Below are 20,801 nucleotides of genomic sequence, written 5' to 3'. Positions count from 1 at the left end.
ACGTCCTGCCCTCCCACACAGCGACAGAAACAAGAATGAAAGTGAGCACTTAGTGAAATTCCCCGGACACGCACATCCTCAACTCCACTGGGTTTAATCTGCATAGCTCTGCATCAGTGGGTAATTTGAGCCTTTTAATTGCTCTGATAATGGGCCCAGCAAAGAGCAGCACATCGACCTGCACTCAGATGCCCGTAAAGGCCGCTGACGAGGTTAAGTGCGTGACATATGTCTGAAGTATCCCCCAGGTGGTACTACAGCTTTAGAATGAAAAAGACGCTTAAACGCAGCAGATTGTTGATCCTGGATGTCCAGTGCTGGTGTCAGCACATCCCACCAGACATCGTGGTGGGGGCTGGCACAATTGTGTGAAACAGAAAGGGGGGGGGGCACTCACTGAGGCTGGCAGGGGGTAACAGATGCAGATGAAACAGCCTCAGAGAGGAAAGCAGCAGTCAGCCTTCATAAAGCTGATGGAGTGGAGGGCCAAATGGAGAGGAACTAGCAGAGACTGGGCGGAATAAAGAGCACGGGCCACTGACAGGAGTTCAAACAAGGACGACAGTCATCAGAGGAGATTTTCTATTATGAGACCGTATGAAATTACACAGGAACATAAACTTTCAGAAACAATAAACACACTTTCTGAATCTCTGAAGAAACACTGGCCCCAAGATGCTTAAAACGTGTCTCTAAAGTTTTATTTATTTCTTTGGTTAGCTGTTTGATCATATCAACTGCAAGTTTTATTTAAATGGAGCAGTTCTGTCAAGGAAACTCCTTTGGACACATTCCCTTTTTAATAACACCTCCCTATCTTACATGTTCTCATGTTCTCTGTTTTTGTCATGTATGGTCTTTATCTATTGTTTTCGCTTTTTATTTGAAGCACACTACTAGTATATCAGAAAAAAACGTTAAAAAAACCCATCATATAAGCATCATAGTATAGTATGTAAAAAAATGGTATCACAAAAAGTTACAGCATGCCAGAAAAAGTCACAAAAACGTCAAAGTATAATATGTCAAAAAAAGTTATAAAAACGTCATAGTATAGTATGTCACATAAAAAGTTATTTTAAAAAGTCATAGTGTAGTAAAAAAAGTCATTAAAAAGTCATCATTGTATTGTTATCATAGGCAGTCATAGTGTAATAGGTCAAGAAAAGTCTTAGCATCTCATAAAAAAATGTCAATAAAAAAAGTAATTGCATAGTATGTAAAAAAAAATGGTATAAAATTATGTCAAAATTCATAAAAACTTCATAGTGTAGTATGTCAAAAAATATGAACAAAAAGTCATAGTATAGTATGTCGTGAAAAATATAATGAAAAATGTCATAGTAAAGTATGTCAAATAAAATGTTATTAAAAAAAAAAAAGTCAGTGTAGTAGGTAAAAAAAGACAGCAAAAAAAGTCAATATAATAACTCACAAAAATGTCATAGTATAGTATCTCCTGAAAAATGTCATTAAAACATCATAATATGTAAAAAAAAAAAAAATGTCATAGAGGTCATGGTATAGTATGTCATTAAAATGTAAATAATTTAAAAAAAATTATTATGTAGTAAAAATGTCATTAAATTTATTTTGGGAATGCCCAAAATTAACATCTTACTGGCTCGACATTCATAAATGTTTAGAAACTGTATTCCAAATCAATATACCATTTGATGTTCTGACAGTATATTTGGGCACAGTAGCAGTGACTGCTCAGTCTACTGCAGACAAATATTTAATGAGAATATTACTAGTTGGAGGGAAGAAAGCTCTAACTAGAAAGTGGTTAAAAATAGATGCCCCAACATTTGAGGACTGGTTAAAAATTGTCCATGAAATTTACATAATGGAGAGATTAACATTTTCTATAAAAATACAATCTGAGAAATTTAAGGGATTGTGGTCTAAATGGATCAAGTACATTGGCCCACGGAGACCTGACTTGCTCTAATAACCTTGTTTAACTGCCCTTGTTTATTGTATTGTCATGGGACCTTGATGTAAGTAGATCCTTTGAGATAAGTGAGTGTGACATCTTTTGTTCAGATGTTCAGGTTTGTTTTAAGGAAAATGAAAGGGAGTGCAATAGATGGAAGAACAGCTCAATAGATTCATGTCTTGATGCAGTTCGACAGAGTGATGTCTGAATTATTATACATTGATTATATACCTATAAGCTTAATGTGATGATGTATTCCAGTGTTTTTGAAACATGAACTATGTATGATCTCCCTGATAAAAAAAAAAAAAAAAAATGTCATTAGATATTATGTCATAAAAATGCCCCAAATAGTCATAGTATGTATGATAGTCCTGCCATGAGCTGAAAAAAACTGAAAAAGTGCTGGGTGATTATCAATATTTTGTGGCAGGGCACATATAGCATATTTTGAAAGACAAGCCACGGGCTGTTTTAAATCTGTCCGACGGCCACGATTGGGCCCCTGAGCCTTACTTTGGACATGCCTGAACTACAATTTCAATGCTTTTTTTTTGGGTTATAGGTCAAATAATTAATCTTGTTTTTTAGGCATAAAAATTCTTCAGGAATACCAATGTAATATTTATTTTACCACTTCTTACCCATATCACATTTGGCTGGACAGTCAAAACACTTTGGTTAGCCTCAGTAGGGCAGTAAAGCCCTGGCCCCAACCAACATGCACACTTGACAAAAGCAATATGTTACTATCTTTATTAAATTTCAAAACGTCTGAGAAGGACACTAAGTTTGCATAACTTGTGTGACAGTGCGTTCTAATATATTAAATTTTTTTCTAGACATCTCACTACATATAAAAGGAAAATACATTTTAAAACAGACTTGTTCCTGGAGTTTCTCAGTGAGGGTGAAATAAGGGACACACGGTGGAGCGGGTGTCATTAAGCTTCCTAAATGCTCATATTAAACAGCTTAAAAATGAGCCAAAGTAACAAGCAGAAGCATGGAGCAAAGCTCGACTCAGCTAACAGAAATCTTCCAAAACTACTCCTCGTTGTGCTCTTTGGATTCAGTAATAGAATAACTTATACAGTAGGTAAAGCTCAATGAAAGGACACAAAAGTAATTACAACAACAGTTTTGTCTTTGTCACACAAATATCATGACATTTGTAAATGATTCACAGACATGGCAATATATTACGAGCCGGGGTCTACCACCTGCAGCACCACCAGCGCCTCATCATTCAGGTACCAACACGAATCAGCTTGTTTTTTTTAAAAACACAAAATGTGTTGTCAGAGGCACAGTACCTAAGGCTCATCTCCACCCACAGAATACACCGAAACCTAAAAATACATTTCACAAAAGTTCAGGTTGTAACCACAAAAACAAGGCACAATGTTAAAATGTAACAGCTTAATTATTACTCAGTAGTTTGGATGAGAACGTAACTCAAATACAATCCCTGGAGAAAAATAATACCCACTATGGTGGAGGTGAGAACTAAATTATAATGCACTTTAATTCTAAGAAATTAAAAACTTAGCTTAAAGGTACCCACTGCTTGTAAGTCTTAACCCTATTTGAGAAGATCCTATGTCAAAAATCCCAAAAGAAAAGCCGCTCAGAGTACACCATATTAATAACTTATTGCATAATCAGTAGTCTTCACTGCTTTCTGTCACCTGAAGATATCGAGGTTCTCTCGACAGGGTTTCCGCACATTTTCATGGACAATATTTCCAAACTTTTCCATGACTTTTCAAGGACTCATAATAAAAATTCCATGTTTGAAAAGCATGCGATTGACTGTGTCTGCAGCACTTACTGGCCAGGTTACACACACATGCAGGAGAGTCTCGCTGCCGATAACAAATGCCACTACACTATGTCGCATAGAAACACCAACCTGTTTTAACCCTTTGAAACCTGAATCAACGTTGCTTTTCTTGAGCTGCTCTCAGGCACCTTTCACAAGTATCTGAACCTTTGAAACTGTGCAAGGTTAAAGGGGAAGGCTTAGCCAGTTTTAGTAATGGAAAACAAGAACTGCAAGTTGTCAATTTGTATAAAGCTGCAAATAAGTTGATTGAGTTAATTTGCCTTATTTGACATTGCACATCCTTTGATATAATATCACACGTCCTTCAATACAATATATCGTGTAGCCCCAATGCAGCTTACATTAAAGCTACATTATGTAGCTCTAGCTAACAGCTGATTTACCGAAAATCATTTTGCTATTATGTGGCATTACGAGGAAGGTTATCCCCAGAAGATTACTGTGACAGTTCATTTTAATTACATACAAAATTCCATGAGTTTTCCAAAACTTTCAATGCTTTTTACTAATTCCATTACTTTTCCAGGCCTGGAAAATGTGATTGTTAAAATGCCATGAATTTTCCAGGTTTTCCATGACCTAACTAACCCTGTCCCAATGATAAATGATGCAGAGGCAGCTATAATGAGAGGCAATCATGAGGGATCACTGTCAAAAACACCAACATTTTAGCAGGGAGTCATGGGCAGAGTGTAATTATCTTAAGAGATATTTGAAAAGTACCCAAAAAGTCTGCAAAGGTCCTGAACCTGAATGACACTTTGGTTCAGAGGCACTCAAAGTGGTCAGCGTGCAAGAAGTGCACGATGCTCACAACCACTGCCACAAAAAAAAGTCCTCCAACATGCTGTGTAAGAAAAGTGCGTGACAGTCTCCAGTGCTCAGACGGTCAGTTCAGCAGCTGCTTCAGTCCTCACTAGAGTCCTCTGAGTTGTCAATGTCCACTTCTTCCCATGAAGCCTTGGTGCGCTGCTCCCAGCTCCTGGCCTCGGCGATCACAGCAGGGGATATGAGCACCACGCAGGCTGCCAGGCCGGAGACACGCTCCCTAAATTCCGTCTCATTCTCCCACTCGTCTGTGTCGGTGTCGTACACGTGGACGTATTTCATCCTGTTGCCTTTGTCATGAGAGCGTCCTCCCAGGACGTAGATGCGACTGTCCAGCACGGCTATGCCGGGTTCTCCATGTCCCGCGGGGAGGGGGGTCAGTAAAGACCAAGAGTTGGCTTCCGGGTGAAAGCACGCCACCTGAAAAAAAGGGAAATGAATTTCTCTCTTTTTCATCATAGTGTCGTCCAAACATTAATAACCTCTGTCAAAAGTTATTTCTCTGATTCATACTCATTCAATTAGGCAGCTGCTAGCTTTTTGGTCCACAAAGGCCTTCATCAGAGGGTCAAATCATGTTTTAGTCAATAGACTAGACATTATCATTTCATTTAGATTAATAAAACAGACAATAGTTGTTTGTGTTCTCCATTAGTTTACATTTTATGTAGTCTTGATTTTTTTTTTTCAATTCAGTTTAGTTTCAGTAAATTCAGAGAGTGTTTTTTTGGTTTGTTTCAGTTTACTTTTTATTATTTATTCTGTCTGTTTGTTTTAACTTAGTTTTTACAAGTTTAAGTATTCATTTTTTTTAATATTACAATAAGGGGTTATTTATCAGGGGCAAGATTTAAGTAAAAAGTAGGCATTACAATACAAACACAACACTTCATTCTATTTTAGCTAGTTTTGTGAGTACACAATATTGTTTCAGTAAGTTCTCATTGTAGTCTGAAGTCTAATTTTTAACTTTATCTCAGTTAAGGTTTAGTGAACTATAATAACCTTGAGACTGAGAATTTGTCACAATGCAAGAAAATCTCTGCATAAAATTGAAAATAAAAGCGGGGGGGGGGGGCGCAGACTAAGACAGACTGTAAACACAGCCTTCATATTGCTACAGTAAACGCCAGTGATGACTTGTGACATCGTACCTTCAGGACATCACGCCGATATCCACGCTCGTCATTGCTTCCACCAATAACATAAACACGTCCATTTACAGCAGTCATGCCGTGCCAAGCCCGCTCCACCGGCCCCTCTGCACATGCTGACCAATGATTGGCCACAGGGTCAAAACTGTAGGTTTCTTTGAGGTACGCCATTCCTCTGCGCCCGCACGTTATATATATTTTCCCATCCAGCACTGCTCCGGCATGGGCGTACACCTGGAGGGAAGATTAGATTAGTGTTACAGGGCGCTGGAGGAGAGGGGAGTACTGGTATATAACAGGGAAGCCCCATCACTAACACACAGGTGGGTCTATGGCTCCACCATGTGGATGGCAGCAGTATTACATGCATTAGTTTCATTAAGTTCTCGTACCTCTCTCTTCAGGGGTGATAGAAATTCCCAGGTGTTGGTGTGCGGGTCGTAGCGCTCCACTGTGTCCAGTTCATTGCTGTAGTCCCGTCCCCCGATGGCATAAATATGGCCGCCCATCACACAAACACAGTGGTCAGCATGCTGTTGCTGCAAAGGCTGGATGTTGCACCAGCTGTTGTGACGAGGGTCATATCTGGAGGGAAAAAAAAGGAGTATCAAAACAGTAAACAAAAAATCTGACTTTCAAAATTCAATCAGCAGGAAGAATATCTGCGCCCAAAGTACAGATCAAATAGAATTAAGTATGAACCAACAGGAGTATGCCACTAAAAAACAACACTTTAAATGTATTGGATCTGAAAAAAACTGTATATTAATAAGTAGATTAATAAATGAGTAGTTAGAAAATTAATTTTGAAAGTAGCCTGAATTATTTATCAAGCTAAAATGCCTCCCAGTAACTAGTTCCATTTGCTGCTTTTCTATTTGATATCAGTGTAAACAGAATTTCTTTGGACTTTGAACAGTTTGTCAGATAAAGCACGTAATCTGAGAGCATGCTGACATTTGAAACGATTGTCTGGCTGTCTCTATAGACCAGAGCCCAATCAACAAACCAAGTGGATTCATTTAGTAGCCAATATTAGCTTATGGCAAATGCACCTGTATCTGTAAATATGTCAGACTCAAACGACAAAGTAAAGGTAAGTAATAAGTGACTGCAGAAATGCCAAGGATATGATAAGAAAAACTGTTGCCATAACATATTTTGTCCACCAGAAACCACTGGCTAATGTGCTCAATGCATATTAGCCATTTGTGTTGGATTTAGTGTGATATACTGGCAGAAATAGATTATAATTATCAAGACTGTGTTTTCAGTAATGTAATTTATAATGTGTGTGGGTTTTTAATAGTAATTTATTTCCATTGTTTGTGTTTTTTCTATTGCTGCTGCCGAAAAGTCACCAAACTGACTTCCGTTGTTTTAACAATGACAGTTATCTTATCTTATTGATATAACTCCTGTGAAACGAAGTATCTACTTGTGTACTTTTGATGCCTTAAAATTGGTCATTTATATCTACGTGTGTAGGGAGTGGGTCCTCTTTCATAGAGTCCAGCATTAGCTCAAAACATCAACATAGTTTTTGTATTTAAAAAAAAAAAAAAAAGTTGCAGATACATAATTTAAATATATCAACAGTTCAGTCTTTTAAGCTAAGTAAATGAGATGGGATCTCACCTCCAGCAGCGGGTCTCTGCACGAAATCCACTGGTGTTCTTGTCTCCTCCGATTAGGTAAACAAAGTTGTTGAGCACAGCGATGCCCTGGTTGGACATCCGGGGAGCGTGAGCCGCAGTGAGAGTCCTCCACTCCCTCCAGCTTGGGTGGAACACTTGAAACAAATGCTCGCTGTCTGTGAGGGAGCTGGAGGTGAACATCCCCCCAAAGCCCAGTATACAACGGAATGTAGACCGTGGCTGGGTGAGAGGAGTCTGCAGGACGGGTTGCCAGATCTCCTGCTCATGGTACTTTAGGGCGGCTGACACAGAATCCTTTAGTGGACACTGGTTCAGTCTGCCGTGCAGCCTCTGCAACACTTGTTTCTCAATCAGGCAGAAACGCACAGCATCCAGCATCTTGAGGTTGTCCTTTGGGTCAAAAAGACTTAAATATTAGTTGATTGCAGGCTAAAAAGGCTTTGATAAAGTGTGAGTAAAACTAAGTGGGTATGTATAGTGTGAAATGAATAGATAAGAACAAAATGCAGACACACCTTGGGACTGACCTGCAAGTAGACCTGGTCAGTTTCCACCTGCACAGGACTGTAGTGGTAGTGAAGCGCCGCCTCGTACACTTCGTTTTCGCTGTTCACCTGAAGCTCGTCACTGCTCAGCGCACTGAAGACTTGATCTTGGGGAAGTTGCCGGTACACATCGCTGCGAGACAAAGTCTGGATGTTCCTGAGGATGTAGGAGTGGACCCTGGCGTTAAGTTGTTGCAGTCCGTACAGATCAGCCAGATCATGGACCTCTAAAATGTTGCTCTCATCCAGCCAGGAGAAAAGGAAATCGCAGCAAAAGCCGATGACAATCTCAAGCTTTAAAACACAAAAGGACACAGATTAGCTGAAGAAAAAAAAAATGCAACAATGAACAACGTGATCTGGCAAAAGAAGAACAAAGAGCTTACCTGTACTAGCGTGGCAGCTATCAGGACTTCCTGCACGCACTCCAGGTCTAACTCGATCTCTGACGTGTAGATATAGTCGAGTATTTTTTTCATAGCCAAGTGAGATACTCCATGAATTGGGATCTCCTTCTGCTGTGTCTCTCGAAGGCCTCCAGCAAACATTCCCCTAGTGGAGAAAAGTGACACACTGTTAAATGGCTTATATCTGGCAAAGCTAGTGGCACAATGATAAAATGCATACCTCTCGCGCCACAATAACTCCTGTTTCAATTCTACCTGGTTCTTTTGCTGCATGATATCCACCTCTCTTTCTCTTATTGGTTTCCTACATTTCCTTTCCTACTTTTTAAAAAATTTCTATTACTTATTCAGTCTCTCTTTCAAAGTCGCTATGGACTAAATGTTGAACGATGTTTGAGCACTGCTCGGACGGAGACGGGCAGTATTTTTTGGCTTTCATTGTATTATGCTGGGTGCTAGAATTTGCATTTTCACGATCATTGCCGATCGGAGCTGATCAGAGCCGGATTCAATACCCATGATCACTGCAGAGTGATTTGTCCCAAAAGTGCAGGCCAATTGGTACCTTTCCCATCAAATACAAAAGCAAGAACAACCACAGAGAGACACAAAATGACCGAATCAAGACATAAAACGACAAAAAGATGCATAACATTTACAAAGAGTCTACAAAGTCTTTGTCGCTTGCTCCTGTGTAGGAGAGGTGGTGGTGGCGCCTTGTGCATATCTGTGCCCAGGGGCCCACAGTCTTGCTTCAATCAAATCTTTGTTAAATATACTGTGCTTCAGTTGTTCTTCCCTTCTTCACTGATACAAAGCACACCCAACACAGTAAAAGCATCTCAGTAAAGGGATGTTAGTACCTTATCTTTACCTACTTTTAGCATTATAATGGGATTACAGGGCTTCCTACCAACAGTAGGGTTCTGGTTTACTGGCACAATTGATACCGCAAAGAATCATCTCTTTTTCCACCCGTGCACAATAAGCTACGCACCCATACAAAGTACAGTGTTTGACGTCATACTCAATACACCTATCTGTATCACTCCCCTTTGTCACGTGTATCATGCTGGCTGACCGGACCTCAGTGATTGTATCTGTGACCTACTTAATGTTTTCCCTGAAAGCTGCAGGTTAATGTGCTTAGGTCGTGATGAGAGCAGACAAGTAAACATAAATAAAGGACCAGTAAACAGAAACTACAAAGTACACAAAAAATGTGCACACCACTGCTGGTAGGATGACAATGTAGACATGCTGCAGGGGATTGAGAAAAAGGAGAAACTTTGTTTAAGCTGGACTCTGAACCGAGGCTGAGCTGTGTCTTGTGACACCTGCTCTCGATTACAATGTGCTATTTTGTATGTTTATAAAGACAGGAATTAAATACAAGTTATACCAGTTATACAGCATGACTGTGGATAAACTGAGTAACATGTAGTTACAGTCAGTGGTATGCATTAGGCACTGCTTGTCAGAGAGTACTGTTTTATCTTATTTGTTTTAGTCTAGACTTGTATCTGCATATGTGGGAAATTGAGTTAGGGTTACAGTTTGCTGATGATGTAACACACACAAAGAAACTTAAGGACATGGATTTGATTTGAAGAGAGTGAAAGCAGAACAACAAAGTGGCCTGCTGTGTTTTACCTAAAATAATCACAAGAGGCTGCCAGAAGTATACGGTGGGCTTGGATGGGTCGACCCTCCACCATCAGCACCACATCAAACAGGATGCCACTCTGTCTGAGCGCCAGCAGGCCGTCCAGCAGGCTGCGGAAATGGGCTGAACTTTTGTAGGTCTGTCGGCCCGGGCGGCCTGATGAGCAGGCGCGTCCTCCCATTGGACTCAGCTTTCCATCCTCAGCCATGGCAGGGTGTCGGTGTTCAGGCTTCATCACTTTTGTCTGTCTGCTATTAACTGAATTATGAGTATTCATTCACATAGTTCATATAAATTTGCGCTACAACTGTTAGCTAGCGGCTAACTAAGGGTGGTTACGGTTGGAAATATCAAGTGTAACGTTAACGTTACGGATCTGTAACAACTAATGCACGCAATTCACGTCATACCCTTATCTGCAGAGCATTTAAAAGACGTGAAAGTAAATAATTACACACATACGCACTTCCGTCAACCTAGTGTTAGCTGCCACTGCGCTGTCGGCTAACGTGAAGTTAGTAAAAACACAAGCTAGCACGCTATCTGTTGGTTAGCCTGCTAACTGATGTAACACGTTACAAAAACAGCAGGCTTGACACCGTAACACCGCAAAACTCAAGCAAAGCGACTGCACGAAAATATCTTCGTGCTCGTCGAAAACAAACCGTTTTGCATCAACAGTTTGGTCACGGTGACACCAACTTCTTCGTGAAACGGCTGCACGGTCGCCTGATTTTTTTGACAGATCAAAACAAGTCTGTTTACTTTTTGGTGTCAGACGGTGAGCTCACACACCATTGGTCGCTGCCGTCGTATTGTCCCGCCTGGTTTCCAAGAACGAGCCAATCAGAGACGTCTGTCACTCTGAAGGCAAATAATGCCAGTGTCAATTTGTCTTTATCATAAGGTGTTAGAGTGCAGAATTAGCCGCACACTGTTTTCATCCCTAGCTAAATTGATATTTATTTAATTGGACGTAATAAGTATTAATTTAGACAATGTTTAGATACTGTGACTCTTTCTGTAAACACAAGAGGATGCTGTTTCCTGCTCTAAGGTCTCAAAGGCCATTTCTTATGGATGTCTGCTGTCACACTGCATTTCAAACAAACACACCAGCACCATAGGTGGAAAGTAGTCCCAAGTACATTTACTCTATACTGTGTGAAAGTAGTCAATGTTGAGGCACTGGATCTCTACTTGAGTAGACTATTTGCATTTTCTTGTGGCCCTGGAGCCTGTGCCTGATAGACTCATTCAGTAATCCATCCATGTCTGAACAAGTTAAGTTAAATAATGCATAAATATTATTGCATAAATGATTAAATATTTTTTAAAAGGAGCCTTTCTTTGTACTTCAGATACTGAAATGCATATGATAGGTAATATGTCTGTGCTTTTTTGTTTCTTAAATATTAGAATTGAACTTGTAATGGAGAACAATAGTATTGCTACTTTCTTCACCCACTTACAGGCACAGCTCCCCTATTTTAAACACAAAATGGCATTAAAAACAGTTCTGTCAGAAGTTTATTCAAACAAAAAAATACATCTTTGTCTGTAAATAATACATTTGTGTGACAAACTCAAATAAAGAGAATCAAAGAATCAAAATACAGATAAATTTGATGTTTGTCGCTGTTTGTTGTATTTATCACTTTTTCCCCTTCAATATTTGATCTCCATCCGATCAAACACTTTTCAGATTGATTTCCTGGTGTTTGATAACTGCATGAGCTGCCAGATAAATTTTCTAAGGCAGCAAGACATGATGCTCTTTTTTTATATATAAAAACTGAGGCTTCCATATTGCCTAGGTTTTACAATCTCATTCATCTTCAGCCAAGGTTTCAATTTGCATATATCATTTCATATATCATTCGGGATTTTTTCACTTGCAAAAACACCGTACGAATAATCCATCACTTGATTTATTTTCCAGTCTAATATAGGCTACATTGCAGTGGAGTGCACATGGGGAAATGAAGGGGGAAAGCTCCCCTGGCTTTTTTGTCTTGGATGCAGAAATGCCCTTTTCAAATAGCAAATCATAACTTTTTTCCCCTGACACATCTGTCATGTGGCTGAAGAAATGCCCTATCATAATTCCTGTCAGTAATGGAGCCTATTGCAGCTCCCCGAACAGCAAACATGCATCATTACTGATACAGTGCTGTGATTATAAAAAAGTTAATAACTATTTTGATGAGCAATTCATTGTTTGAGTCATTTTTTTAAGTGAAAGCTCCAGACATTTCCTGTTTTCCTTTCTGTGTCTTATGCCATAAATATCTCTAGATTTTGGAGAGTTGGTCAGACAGAAGCGATTTGATGACATCACCTCTGGCTTTAGGAAATTGTGATGGGCATTTTTCACCTTTTTCTGACATTGTATTGACCAAATTATTAATTGGTTAATGGGAAAAAAAAGTCATTTGCAGATGAATCAATAATGAAAGTTCCCCCCAAAATATATCAGTCATCAGTCACAGACAATAAATGTAATGATGAAATTCATGGATATATGACTTAACAGGTGTCAGGAGGCCCCTTGGCCTTTACTTGCAAAATTGCGCAGAAATTATGCCCAAACAGGGAAGAGACTAAAAATATCCACAAAAAGATGCAAAAAGACCACAAATAGATGCAAAGGATCTCCAAAGACACACAAAACAATAGCAGTGAGTCACAGAATGAGTACAAGGCAATACAAATTGGCCAAAAAGACAAATTACCTCAAAGAGGCATGAAACAAAGAGACCAAAGCAACTACAAAAAGACACAAAACAACAACAAGGAGAAACACCATGACCCCAGAAATGTAAAGGAACTGCAAAGAGACACAAAATAATTACAAAAACTGGCAGAACTACCACAAAGGGACACAAAACAACCAGATGGAGACACAAAACAACCACAGGGAGACACATAATGACTACGAAGGAGCACAAAATTACTTCGAAGAGACCAAAGCGTCTATTAAAAGACAGAAAAAAAAGACAAGGAGACACAAAATGACTACAAAGAGACACAAAACAACAAACAGATGCATAACAACTACAAAGAGACACAAAGCCACCACAAAGTCTGGGTGTCATGCTCCTGTGTCGCGGGGTGGTGGGGCCCCTTTCATATCTGTGCCCACTGTCTCATAATCCGCCCATGCTGAAAGTGTTAGTACCTTTTTATTTGTCCTTTTTAAAAAAAATTTTACTCAGTAGTAAAATCTTGATTACTGACTTTTATTGGGAGAATGTTATTCTCCTAAAAATGCTTTTATTTTCTAGCAAGATGTCGAACCTTCAAAACAGTGAACATCACACACAGATGCATGCCTCACTTTTTAAAATGCTCCACATGAATTTAGAATAACCTTTACACATTACTGCTGATTAGGGCCACATAATCACAGGTACACAAGTGACAGAGTTTGGGATTGTGTTGGTGCTCTCGCTGTTGTGACGTCAGTGGCTGGAAGCATCGTGATTGTTTGTGTCGGACCTTCTTGAAGGTCACAGAGAGCCTGATTTTACCGTTATTTAGAGTAAAGCATTCCAGTACATTAGCAGTGGACCGTCTCATCTCATCAAGCAAGGGCTGTGCAGCGGGAGCACCACAGTCTGCAGGAAGAACTGACAAAGGAATGAAAACAAAGTGGGCTGCATTTACAGAATTAACTGTCAATCCATACTACAAAAAGGCATGGTGGCTGCAGCGGTTAGCAAGACATGAAATAGTCAATCTTGAGCTTTTACGAGCATCCCTGTTACACAGATCCTGTAATTGTTAAGACGTTTGACCTCCATTCAGTTCAGGAGACCACCTCTGTGCCATTAGTGGCCATCTTATGATGGAAAGAGTTAGAGAGTAGTTAGGGCACAATAGGCTCAAACAAATGCAGAGCAGCAGGTTGCTGGAAAAACACAATCGTCCCAGCCATGCTCCACAGCATGTCTCCCCTCTGCTGTACGATAAGAAACTGGTAGACCAGAGGACAATACAACTGATTAGTTTGGGACAACACAGCTCCAGTGGTGCCATTCATTCTGCTCGTATCCCACCTAACATGGTTTCCATGCCAACTACCTGCCACTTTCAGTGTGGCATCGTAGATTAAACAAGAAAAGTATGGCACACACACACACAAAAAAAACTGTACCATCATTGTTACTTGCAGACTTGACTTGAATCTGTGCTTGGCGTGTAAAAGCTGAAATCTTAATGAAGGGCCATTCTATACACAATATGTTCTTCAGATCATTTGTAAGTTTTACCACAGAGTCAACAGTGAGGCAGAAACTGCAAAGTGTGCATGTCAAAATTAAAAATAGGACAGTTCATAAAGGAAAGGGAGCAGTGTGAAATGAACTGTGTCTATACCCACTCCCCGCTCTGTGATTCATACGTTGAATGGAGGGCTGTGAAGTGACTGAGGTGCAGCCCTGGCAGGTGCAATTTTGCTGGGGCTGCTTGGTGATTGTGAGGCGAGCAATCAATTTTCCCCTGCACCAAAATCCTGTAACACAACAACTTCCAGCACTGCTGTTTGATGAAGCCTGCCAACCGTCTTAGTACGACAGCCACTGGGTGATACATAATGCTCCTGAAATTATAAACAGTGGGGGGTCATTTACACTGCCACAGGATTTGGACAGATCTGTCTCAGTATATTTTCTTTGTGGTTATGAATCATTTTGTGAGAAACTGCGATTGCAAGCCGCAGTGGGATTGTTTGGAGAAAAAAAGCAATTTTTAGCCTGTATTGAGCAAAGAATCCTGATAATTGAAATTACATGGGAAACTATTGACTTTTATTGTTTGACCATAATGGCAACTCCCAGGCCAGCTGAAGGCCTGGGAGCTGCCATTGTTATTTCTTTCCTTGGTTTGCCCCTCTCCGAGGTTGGAGTCATTGGTCTTGGAAAAGCTGGAAGACTCACTGGGGACTTAGAGAAAACAAACCAATGTTGCTGAAATATTTAAGCATCCCAACAGTATGTGCTGCTCTACAGGAATCAAGGATTGTCAGTTTGTATTAATATTAAGAAGAAAACATGGAGTAGGGGAGACAGGGGATGGATGTAACATCTTTGATATTGCTGTCTGTATGATGGAGCTCTTTTAAGCCAGTGTGTTTAAACTGTGGTACAAACTAGAGACACGTGTCTGCTATTACATAGAGTAGCTTTTATCTCTGTAAAACAAACAGAAAATGCATGGTTTGGTCTCAAAAACACAAGGAGTGCAATGTCACAATTCACATCAGGGTTGGTTGTAACCATAGACTGTATAAAATTTGGATATAGCTACCGAGACGTCACCTATTGATTTGTTTGCTCATATTATGAACTATGAATGAGTTTAGCATTGCGGCCGTCGCCATCTTGGTTTTTTGGAGTGGAGGTGACCTTGTTTGAAAGAGAGGGTGGAGCTGTGGAGGTACGAGGGGTGGATCTGACTCAGAGAACTCTGGCAGTGCCATTCGGACAGCCTGTCACTCAAGCCCTTAAATTTACATAACTTTGGGCCTTAATCAATTGTGAGCAGGAAGTAGGCACCATACAGTGAAAATGAAGGCCGAGAAAACTGAGATTGAACAATGAAGCTAAGTAACGCTGATCAAACATAAACCATGATTCTGTTACTGAGTTGCCCGTTTCTTGCCTCAAACGTTTTCAGAAAGTATTTTACCTTACCATTTAACAGTAATACGAGATTGTTTCTTGATGGCCAGCTAACATTGTTTCACACAAACGAGTTCACATTGCATCACCCACCAATGGGAACGTTTATTTGTCTGGTCCAATGCAGTGCATTCTGGTATGTGTAGGTTTTTCTACCTCTTTTTCTCCTGAAAGAATTCTTTTCCCCTATTTTCTCTGGTCATGCAGCAACAAATTTCAAAAATGATTGTGTCTTTCAACTGCAAAGACTTGTTAGTTTTATTAAGATGCCATCTTTCCAGCAGAAAAAAACTTACATTTTCAGAATCTAACTACAAAGTAGGCAATGCCATCACAAAAAGTAAGAAGGAAAAAAGTAAATAATTTTTTTACCTTTGAAACTTTATGTCTGCTGGGGTGCGTGGTGACTCAGTGGATAGAACGGGCGCCCCATGTTTAGAGGCTGTGTCCTCACTGTAGTGGCCGCGGGTTTGATTCCAGCCTTGGACCATTGCTGCATGTCATCACCTCTCTCTCTCCCCCTTTCACACTGGTGCTGTCCTATCAATTAAAGGCAAAAACACCCTAAAAATATCTTTGAAAAAACCCCAAAAAACTATGTCTGTCACGGGGTGTAACTTTCTCACATGAGGAATAAAGATGAAACTGAGAATGTGCAGAGTGAATCGGGGGATTCATACCTCGTTTCTAATTGGAGAAATTGAAAGTGCTACAGCTAACACTTGTTACAAACATCCCCTGTCTCCCCTAATATCACGCACTTTCAGCAAGTTTCCTCCAGTCGTTCCACCAGCTTGTCCATCACTGCTCATTTTAATATTGTGAAAGAATGAACAACCTTTTGACTTTTTGTAGAGACAGACAGGGTAGATCATCACTTTTTTTCCTCGCCCTGCCCACACATGGCAGGAAACTGGCATTTCCCAGTGGAAAATATTATACAAGACAGCAAGCCGAGACTTGATAGCATTGCTGGACAGTGCTGTGACAGCTGCTCTCACAGGAGAGGTTTGGTCTGCGTCATGTGCACTTTGCCTACACTGCTAATGGAATATAAAAAGCCATGGAAAGAGCTTTATATCTTTACACTGACATGGAATGATTAATTTACATTATGCTCATCAAAGCCTGATCAGTATGCATTTTCTGTAAGATCTCAGCGCAACTGGCATTCTCTCCAGCACTTGCAATGATGCCAAGTATAATAGGGACTTATGGCAGATCAAATTTTAATTGGGATAAAGCAAAACTGTGGCCGAGAGCCGGAGTGGGTGGTTGGTCATATCTGCCATGTGTCAGTGAATCTGGACTCATATTGAACTAGGCTTTTGGGGATCAATACCAACTTGCTGTCCTCTCTCCATCACTGAGCTGCTCTATCATGTTACGGTGCCTCTGAATTCAGTTTCCACCTCTTGCTATTGGGATGAGTGCTATTTCGGGGGTGTGACATCCACCGTCTCATTCGCTGTGACAACGTTAGTGTAAATTCTGAATCATATGTCGACACAGAGGAACATTGAGGGAAAAGCGAGGCGGTAAAGAGAATTGTCCGTGCTCCCCACAGATGTGACTGCAGCTGAGTGGAATACTTATGTGGCTTTAGAAAGCAGGAAAGACATGCAGAACATTTATATGAATTAAAGGGGTCGGTCAGCAGGTCTAATGCACACTGGATTGATTCTACCTTTCTGTCCGCTAATGCAATTGTGTTTTAATAAACTCCAATCTCAGGCTCCTCTCCAGTCTTTTTTTTTTCTCTTTTCTCTCTCTCTGTATTGCTCCCTCCTTTAAATCAGTTTATTCCACTATACTAGATGAAATTTTTGAAGAAGCATATACCGACATTGAAATCAGTTTATTTCTGGCTTTGTTTCATTTGATATTTGGCAGAATTAAACTAGAACACAACTTTTTCACTTGACTTGGAAACATTATGGATGGAAGCATTAGGATGCCTGTATGGTGGGCCTAAATATAAAGCTAGCAGTTGGTTAACTTTAAGGGACAGTTCACCCCCCAAAAAACATATTTCCCCCCATTACCTGTAATGTTTTTTATTAATCTAGATTGTTTTAGTGTGAGTTGCCAAATGTTGGAGGTATTGACCGTAGAGATGTCTGCCATCTCTTGAGTGCAATGGAACGAGATGGCACTCGGCTTGTGGTGCATAAAGCGCCAAAAATACATTGGAAAAACTCAACAGAAATTGTGATTTAGTTATTCAGAATAATCCACAGACCTTATTGTGAGTAGTTCGATGTAGGAACTGGGTTTTCTTCTACACCCACCAAATGCATCACAGCTCAGAAAGAAGTGTGCATCGACTCATGGAGGAGTGGTTCATGCTTGTGACAGCACGAGCTGTAAACATTAATGGCGCCCTCCTCAGCTTAGCTGTAATGTTGCTAGGTGCAGCTAGCAGTAGATGTAGTAGATTTATGGAGCAGCTTTAGTATTCATTTGGAACTGTGTTTACCACCTGTCAAATGTAAGTCCAATATTAAAATATGTAGGATTTAGTGGCATCTTGCAGTGAAGGAGCAGATTGCGACCAATGGAAACTTCTTCTGTGTGATAAGTGTGTAGGAGAACTCATGTGGCTGGCGCAACAAGGTGAATGGCCAGTGTTTGCCTTGTCCTTTTTGAGCTACTGTCAAAACAACATGGTGGACTCTGTTGAAGAAGACGTGCTCTGTATGTAGAAAGCCCCCAGAAAGAGTGCCAGGCTCAGATGCAAATTTTACACACTGCCCAAAAGTGGAACTACACTGTCCGGGTCGGTCACATGCCCACTGACCCAGAAAGACTTTTCTTCATTGACTTACATCGGGGAAGAGATGTCTGTAAATCACAACCCTGACTCATTTTACTATCTAGATTTAAGCCATCCAGTTCGATAACATTTGGAAGATCCAAAAGAGATGCAAAATTTAATTTTTTAGACCACCATTCAAGCTAGTGCCCGCTCTAGCACCCTCGGCCGCCGTGGCCTTTAAGTACACACGCTCTGTGGGCCAGTAGATCCGGGTATTTTACACTGATTCTACACCCAGAAAAAGAGCTTTTTCTGCTTCATGTGCCTATAAGCAGCCCTCATTGGAATGAACGGGGCCCGCCTCCATGGCTATATCCAGACTTCCTCTAATACATCCGTTGTATGTAGATATACAGTAAATGGCTCATTCTAAGGTAACAAAAACATGTTTCCGGTGAATATGATATAATGAAAACATAGTTATTAATATTAAATTCAATTTCTGCCAATATATTGACCTTAATCCTACAAACTGGACCTTTAACTCTGCTTTGAGCTCTGTTGTTGGGAAACATCTGGCTCTTTAGCTGATAAATGCCTCAATATGTTCACCTTCTGGTCGCAACTTTGTCAGTTAGCAACTGGTCTTCGCTACCTATAGTAGTGTACAGTCGGTTTTTACACCTTTTTCATAACTGTGTGGTTGGCTTTGGGTATGGACCGCAGTAGATTAATCAATTTGGGATATTTTATGTTTTACAGAATATAAGTTGTGTTTTTCTTGAGTAATCACCAGCATGTGCTCCTCCCAAAAGTCACGTTTAAACAGAGGGGCATCAGGGTGAGCCTCTGTGTCAGATGTGATCTGTGCACCTGATGGGGGTTGTTTGTCATCCTCGAGTACCTGAGGCACCGTGGCATTTGTTCTTGGCTGGGGTTATTTAGAGCCTCAGGGGATTTATAGGACTGTGTTGCAGTGATCGTGTCAAGGATCACTTCAACTTGGTTCATGTAAGGGGCTGTTATACTGCGGGGAAGATTGTCCTTCGCTCGATGAGCAGCTCTCTGCACACAATGCATATGGATTTAGGGTTGCAGTGAGAGAGGAGTTGAAGGAAAAAATCAAGCGGCATGATCAATATGCTGTCTGTGTTACAGGGTTTGATTTTGCTTGATGTCAGACCCCAGCCATGTGCAGATTTTGTATTGTTAGCTGTTAGAGTTTCACGCCACAAAAATCCTAAAATAATATTACAAGTGGGGTGTGAACAGATCAAAAGTTTATTTAAGCAGTCGTGATTGAATTGTACATGCAGTTCCATTTTTCTTTCCTGTCTAATCTTATTTTTATTTTTCTCTTTCTTTCTTTCTTTCTTTCTTTCTTTCTCATACACAACATAATTAAAATCAAACAGAATACATATTGCATATAACACTCCACATAAAAATCATAAATGATTCATACATGTGCATCTCTATAAAAATTGTGATTAAAAAACTGGTCAGCTTCTCACATTCTGAAAATGCAATATAGACTCCTGCACAAGAGCTGCAACACCGATACTTTATGTGTGAAACGTAGGTAATGTGTAGCTTTTGATTAATCAGTGCATCAATTATGTTGACCCTGCTATATTCCACACGAATCTGTATCCACAAGGATCCTTATCACAGGCCTGACATATGGGTATGTTTGTACAATCTAATATATGACTGGCACTGCAATGAATAACATTCCCATGGCATTAGGGCTTGGGTTAGACTGTAAATCTCACCGTTCCCATCTCTTTGTACTTATAGATGGGCTATAAACAAGAGCATACAGTCATCTCTGACAGACCTTAACCTAATTTTACAGTAACATGTATGAAATTTACATACAAATGTGATAGCCCGTGTTAGAATTTACAACACCGTCACTATCAGTCTATCCTGTATATCACAATTATGTGCTGTATCTGTATAATCCATGACATCATCTGGAAATATTTCATCTTATTGCTCACTGTAAGAACCTCAGGAAGTAGTCATTTTCTATATTTACATGAATAATTGATCATTTGTTTGAACTCTTTTAGCAGTGCTATTACAGTAAGACATCTTTTATCCTAACAGGAACTATCGGCACTCACCTCATACAGTCTAGCAGAATATCAACGACAACAAGTGGCAAGAAGAGCATCACATTTCTGTGAGTATAATTCATTATAGTGTTTGGCCTGCCCCTTATTTTATTTTTTTATATATTTATTTTATTTTGATTCAGCTTTCTTTTGTGTATTAAGACACATCACAACAGAACTCATGATC

General features: G+C 40.1%; 1 protein-coding gene and 1 long non-coding RNA gene across 4 annotated transcripts in view; one reads left to right on the top strand and one right to left on the bottom strand.

The window, feature by feature from the left end:
- LOC148189799 (uncharacterized) overlaps positions 1–20,801 on the top strand; it is a 44,072-nt gene that overhangs the window by 3,210 nt on the left and 20,061 nt on the right. For both annotated transcript variants that reach the window (XR_015776488.1, XR_015776487.1), the window contains one exon: positions 20,607–20,682. This is a non-coding gene — a long non-coding RNA (uncharacterized LOC148189799). The remainder of the gene's footprint in view (positions 1–20,606; positions 20,683–20,801) is intronic.
- klhl22 (kelch-like family member 22) lies at positions 2,684–10,789 on the bottom strand. Of its 2 annotated transcripts, none has more exons than XM_042488911.2 (7): positions 10,037–10,789; positions 8,363–8,528; positions 7,947–8,270; positions 7,412–7,821; positions 6,166–6,358; positions 5,774–6,007; positions 2,684–5,039 (listed from the first exon to the last, which is right to left on the bottom strand). In XM_042488911.2, the coding sequence occupies exons 1-7, from the start codon at positions 10,324–10,326 to the stop codon at positions 4,698–4,700; spliced, it is 1,959 nt and encodes a 652-aa protein (XP_042344845.2). In that variant the 5' UTR covers positions 10,327–10,789; the 3' UTR covers positions 2,684–4,697. The 2 variants fall into 2 exon arrangements, with proteins under 2 accessions (XP_042344845.2, XP_042344846.2); XM_042488912.2 differs by having other exon boundaries at positions 7,959–8,270.

The sequence above is a fragment of the Plectropomus leopardus genome, chromosome 4 (assembly GCF_026936395.1).
Source record: "Plectropomus leopardus strain MGB_pleo_1.0 chromosome 4, ASM2693639v1, whole genome shotgun sequence".
Taxonomy (NCBI): Eukaryota; Metazoa; Chordata; class Actinopteri; order Perciformes; family Serranidae; genus Plectropomus; species Plectropomus leopardus.
This window is presented reverse-complemented; position numbering and strand designations above follow the sequence as displayed.

Coding starts and splice junctions, on each gene's coding strand:
- klhl22 (XM_042488911.2), bottom strand. CDS start 10,326: ATGAATACTCATAATTCAGTTAATAGCAGACAGACAAAAGTGATGAAG. Junction 7,822..7,946: donor ACTTGCAGGTCAGTCCCAAG/GTGTGTCTGCAT, acceptor TTTGACCCAAAG/GACAACCTCAAGATGCTGGA. Junction 6,008..6,165: donor TATCACCCCTGAAGAGAGAG/GTACGAGAACTT, acceptor TCTTCCCTCCAG/GTGTACGCCCATGCCGGAGC.